Source organism: Sinocyclocheilus anshuiensis, unplaced genomic scaffold, assembly GCF_001515605.1.
Source record: "Sinocyclocheilus anshuiensis isolate Anshui unplaced genomic scaffold, SAMN03320099.WGS_v1.1 scaffold475, whole genome shotgun sequence".
NCBI lineage: Eukaryota > Metazoa > Chordata > Actinopteri > Cypriniformes > Cyprinidae > Sinocyclocheilus > Sinocyclocheilus anshuiensis.
Window position 1 is genome coordinate 1,113,742 of NW_015549650.1, and position 5,920 is coordinate 1,119,661.

Below are 5,920 nucleotides of genomic sequence, written 5' to 3' on the forward strand. Positions count from 1 at the left end.
GTAAACAATGTACAAATCTTTACTGTCACTTTTGATCAACTTAATGCATCCTTGCTGAAGAATTAATTTCTTTCAAAAACTATTGTCTAAAAAAAATAAATTTTTACATTCATCCAATTTAAAGCACCACCGCTATAGTCAAACACATTCAGATAGATGCGTTTAGGCGTTGCATCATCCTTTGTGATGTTTTTTGAACGCCCTGCCATGAACATTGTTTTTAACACTGTATAAAATTTAAAATAACTTGTCTAATTAAAGTATCATTTAAAATCATGTGTCAAGCCCCACCACCCCCTAAAAGCCCAAGGAAAATTTCATTCCTCATTATGTGACATTAATATACAGCAGGGGTCAGTAACCTTTTTGACCTGAAGGGGCATTTTAAATTTTTCTTGTTAATCTTTTATGCCACAGTGTTCATTTAGTGTCATTAGATGATCACAGAGGTGAATCAATCAGCAGTAGGTCAAATGGATCATTTGATAAGTAACAAATTATAGCCTGATTTTTATCTCGAGTAAGAATACATCAGGATTCAGAGTTTTAATGGCTCATTACTGAAATGTTTCTCAGTACATGTGGTGTGTGAGCTTTGCGTCCGCAGCATTTATTAGCATGAGAGCACTTCGGCACGCTGGAGTTTGAAGAGTGCTCTCTCAATAGGGCTGTTTTATGCATTTGTCTCTCAAACGCTCTCGTTCTGTAATTTTATCGTCTTCTTAAGAGGATATTAAAACTATATTTACAGGCTCTATGCAACACTCTATGCATGCTGTGCAAACACAGCATGTTTTTCTCGCCTCTATTGGAGAGCTAATGTCATGTCACTCTCATTTCACTCTCTCAACGGTCTTTACTAACTGAGCTGAATGACCAGATGTGTCATAAAAGAATTCAATTAAATGAATGTGAATCTTTTTAGCATTCTCCATTTCTCTTTCTCGCACAGGGCATCACGTTTGAAGAAGTGGAGAACTTCTTCACCTTCCTGAAGAACGTCAATGACGTTGACACTGCATTGAGTTTCTATCACATGGCTGGCGCCTCTATAGATAAAGGTACAGACATGCACACACCCTCACAAAGTTCCTTGTAAACATTTAGTGTGGAAGCCGAGTAAAGTTGTGTTGCAGTCAAGCAATCAGTTTTGTGTGAGATATACGTCAGTGGGCAGTTCGTGGGCATGTTGTCTGACTCTGAGACTGCTACAAGACTGACTTTGCAATGCAAGAATTCCCAGGATGTTGCATCACCTGTTCCTGGTCTCCTCCCTCTCGCTCACTCCCACCATCAGCAGAGCCACTGCAGCTGGCGCTCTTCCCAGCAGTACTTGAGTAATCTTCTCTCCCGCTGGCTCTTCACATGCACACAGTCCTCTCTCTCTGTTACCTGGACATTTTCAGGCAATGCAGAAAGTCTCTTAAGTATCATTAGATGTCCTTCTCATTTAAATACAATCACTTTTCCAGTCCTTCAGCTTGTATTTGATTTCTGTTCAGGGTTACAGTTTTTACAGCTTGTGTGCAGAGACGGCTTACAATGTTTTTGAAGAGGACAATGAAAAATTTAGTTGTGCTTGCTCGTGCAATGCTAGCTGCAATGATGATAAGATCTATGTGGCATTGCTACAATGTTCTGGGTTATAGAGTGCATTAGTGCCCGCCCACTTTTTCAGCGGTGCTGGCTCCGGAATTATTTTTCCCAGATTTTTTGTTTGAGTTTTAAGCCGACTGACTACGAGGAGAATCACAACAGTAAAAACTTTCATTTGAAGCAAATAAAATAAAATAAATTGGAAATTGGATAAAAAGGCAAAGGTACAAGACTGTGTACTTAACGACTTTAATGAGCAAAAGAACTACAATCCCATGAAGCATTGCGAATGACAAAATAAAAACAAGAGAAATCTAAAACTATTGATTTAACGTTGTTGGTTATAACTGTAGGAACTGTATTTTACATATACATATTTTAGTATTTTGAGCACATATGGAGACAACTTGATTGTGGGCGGAGCTAAAGATCTCTTGGTGCACTTTATGATTGGTGGAATTTTTTGTACAGCATCATTGGTAATGTTTTTTTTTTTTTTTACCAAGAATTCCACTATTAATCACAATTATTAAAAAAAAAAAGTTTTTGAATTAATGAATTAACTAAAATTAACTAAAAAAAAAAAAAATGAACTAAAGCGCATACAATCAATTAACAGCCTCAGAGCTCACAACAGATCTGTTTTTCAGTTATTGTTAAAAAACAATTTCCCTATGGAGAAAATGAATGGAGTTTTTACTTCCGGAACCTGACTGTTGCGATCTATTGCCAATTGGTTGAAGTAAAATAAATAAATAAAAATTTTAAATCCAACCCCAAGTCTCTGTAATATATTCTGGTCTCTAGATAGGGTTTAGCTACCTGCTTCAGAACGAGTCTAGGGTTTTCTTTTACCTAGTTTATCATTCCAAAAGCTGCACAAATGGCACAAGTTATCAATAAAGTGTAAAGGTGCAGACATGTTTCCAAAAGCAGTCGGAAATCATTAGTTGTGAGTGACAGTTGGTGATCTGAGGTAAAAATAAACGTGGTACTGCGTTGAGACCAGTGTCTCTGCTCTTCACAGCATGTGGCACTACATCAGGGCTAGAGGTCGACCGATGTATCGGTTTTGCCGATTAATCGGCACCGATAGTTGATTGCTGGAACTATCGGATATCGTCAAAAAACCATGCCGATAGTTTTCCCGGGTTGCGTCCATTGCTGGAGCGGCTGAGAAGGGTCTGCTGTCATTATACACTGTGTAAGTATTGTTCCTTGTTAGAGTGTGTTAATTTCAACATTTATTATTACTATTATTATTATTATTTTTACTACTACTAGTAGTATGGTTCAGTACTGGTTTTGTTAATAAAGCACTATTTTAGTTTTTGTTCAGTATCAATTTTAAAACAATCGGTTAATTAATCGGTATCGGCCAGTGTGGTCCAACCTAGCTATCGGTATCGGCAAAATCCACTATTGGTCGACCTCTAATCAGGGCTGCCCTCTGTACATCCACACACTTCCTCACAGGCCATATGTGACCCTGGAGCACAAAACCAGGCTTAAGTCGCTGGGGTATATTTGTAGCAATAGCCAAAAATACATTGTATGGGTCAAAATTATTGATTTTTCTTTTATGCCAAAAATCATTAGTATATTAAGTAAAGATCATGTTCCATGAAGATATTTTATAAATTTCCTACCGTAAATATCTCAAAACTTAATTTTTGTTTGGTAATATGCATTGCTAAGAACTTCATTTGGACAACTTTAAAGGTGATTTTCTCAATATTTAGATTTTTTTGTACCCTAAGATTCCAGATTTTCAAATAGTTGTATCTCGGCCAAATATTGTCCTATCCTAACAAACCATACATCAGTGGAAAGCTTATCTATTCAGCTTTCAGATCATGTATACATCTCAATTTCGAAAAAATTGACCCTTATGTGACTGGTTTTGTGGTCTAGGGTCACATATCTCACGATTGATTCCTCTCGCTGTAGGATTATAACTCCGTGTCTCTTTCATTTCTCTGTCCATCTCTCTGATCTCTAGCCCATAATATCCAGAAACTCTGACCCTAAGAAGACAAAAGAGGCTTTTTATGAGCTTGTCATCTTCAGAATCGCTCTCTCTCTCTCGTCTGTATTCTGATCTCAAGGCTGTCTGGAAGACTGACTGTGGTGGATGCTTTTTTGCCTGTCTGGATTCTCCCTCACCCTTCCTGTTCCTGTGTCCACTAATGAATGACCTTCTTTTATGTTCCCAACAGGCAGTTTTCTCACTCTTTCACTATAAGAGATGTGCAGAACAACATATATTCACAATTATAAACAGAATTGTTGGTTGGTAGTAGGTTGTCTTAAGGTGGTTGTTGTACTTAATCTTTGATGATAATTGAAGGTATTGTACAAGATTTTTTTTAAATTATTTATTTATATATATATACATATATTTAACGTGTTCCTACACCTAGTAAGCTGACTTGTTCTTGTACCTTTCAGTCTAACTGAAATGTAACCGCAAAGTCACTGATTTGGAACGTTCTACGTAGGCAGCATGTATGTAAAGAAAACAGAAAAAAGAATAGTGGCAATACTTAAAGAATAAATATATATGGCACAAAATCAAATTATAAAATCAAATTGTTATTTTAGTATTATTTATATTGCACTTATGCATTTAAGCATTTGGCAGACACTTTTATATAAGCAACTTAAATTGCATTGAAGGTATACATTTTATCAGTTCATGCAATGAACCCTTGACTTTAGTGTTGATAGCTCAATGCTCTACTGTTTAAGCTACAGGAATATTATATAGTATTATAGTACAGGTGCATCTCAATTATTATTAGTCTCAAAAAAATTAGAATGTCGTGGAAAAGTTCATTTATTTCAGTAATTCAACTCAAATTGTGAAACTCGTGTATTAAATAAATTCTAGTGAATTGGTGGGTTTTTGTTAAATGTGAGCCAAAATCATCACAATTAAAAGAACCAAAGACTTAAACTACTTCAGTCTGTGTGCATTGAATTTATTTAATACACGAGTTTCACAATTTGAGTTGAATTACTGAAATAAATGAACTTTTCCACGACATTCTAATTTATTGAGATGCACCTGTATGTATTCATATTTTGAATTAGCTCCTATAATTTTTGTTTTATTTTCAGTTTAGTTTTAGTAATTTTATGTGCTTTTGTCATTTTGTTAAATTTTTTTTAAATCAGTTTCTATTTAATATTCTATTTATTTTTATTTCAGTTTTAGTATTTTTTATTACGTCCTAAACTTTTTTTCAGTTACTTGTCAAGGCAGCATTTCTGATTTTCATTTTTTTTTAAACGTTAGGTTAGTTTTAGTTCCCTTTCAGTCGGTCACTACGAGTCGCGTCGTGACCGACGAATTGCGAGATCCCAATTCGTCGGGACGTCTCCGTTCCCTCCTTCAGGGAACGAGGGTTACATACGTAACCGAGACGTTTTTAGTTAATAACAACAACACTGGATTTAATTATTTTAAATAATTGTATATTTATAGTTGATCCTTTTTTGAGTAGTTTTAGAATAGAGCCCACTTCCTCACTATCACTTCTGTCTCTGTGCAGCACAAGACTCTGTCAAGGTCAGGGGAGCAGCTCAGGCTTGTATAAGAAACCCTGTCTGTCTAGGTTTACTGATATGGAGGATGGAGTTTTAGAGAAAGGAAGTGTGGTTGAAAAGTGTGTAGAAAACATGAACTGCATTTAGCATATTTTATTAATGATGTGTTAACAGTCATTTTTGACTATATCAATGTGTTGTGAGAAATAACAATGACATGATTCATCTGAAGTGTGTTGAGTGGAATGTTAACATTGGCCAGTGTGATCTGCAACCTGAAGACATTTTGTGCGGATTTATATTTTGGTTTTTCCTCTAAAGGTCATTAATTAGAGATGGACACCCCACCTCCTCCTAGATTTGATCTTTATCCTGCAGTTGGTTCACCCTCCTCTTCTGTTTCTATCCTCTTCTGTGTTCTTGTCCTATCTGGTGAGATGTCCTCTGTGTGTATTGATCAAGCCCATCAAGACACCGGCCAGTATCCAGTACTCAAGCTCAGGCACACTGTTGGTGAAGCTCCAGTTCCCTCTTCATTCATCACTCTACTCCTCTTGTTCTCTTATTCTCTCTACAGCCACCATGAAGCAGGTGGCCCGCACCGTGGCCAAGGTAGAGCTGTCCGACCACGTGTGTGACGTGGTGTTTGCACTCTTCGACTCTGACGGTGAGTATTAAAGCAATAAGCCCCAAGAAGCTGTGGTTTACAGTGAATTTATAACAACGCCCCTTAGCTGTTATAAATTCACTGTAAACCACAGCTTCTTGGGGC

The 5,920-nt window shown here is 36.7% G+C and overlaps 1 protein-coding gene across 4 annotated transcripts in view; it reads left to right on the forward strand.

Moving 5' to 3' along the window:
* Positions 1–5,920, forward strand: part of LOC107660220 (calcium uptake protein 1, mitochondrial-like) — an 80,630-nt gene that overhangs the window by 71,760 nt on the left and 2,950 nt on the right. For all 4 annotated transcript variants that reach the window (XM_016449481.1, XM_016449482.1, XM_016449483.1 and 1 more), the window contains 2 exons: positions 953–1,061; positions 5,726–5,815. In XM_016449481.1, the coding sequence (XP_016304967.1) occupies positions 953–1,061; positions 5,726–5,815 (199 nt within the window). The remainder of the gene's footprint in view (positions 1–952; positions 1,062–5,725; positions 5,816–5,920) is intronic.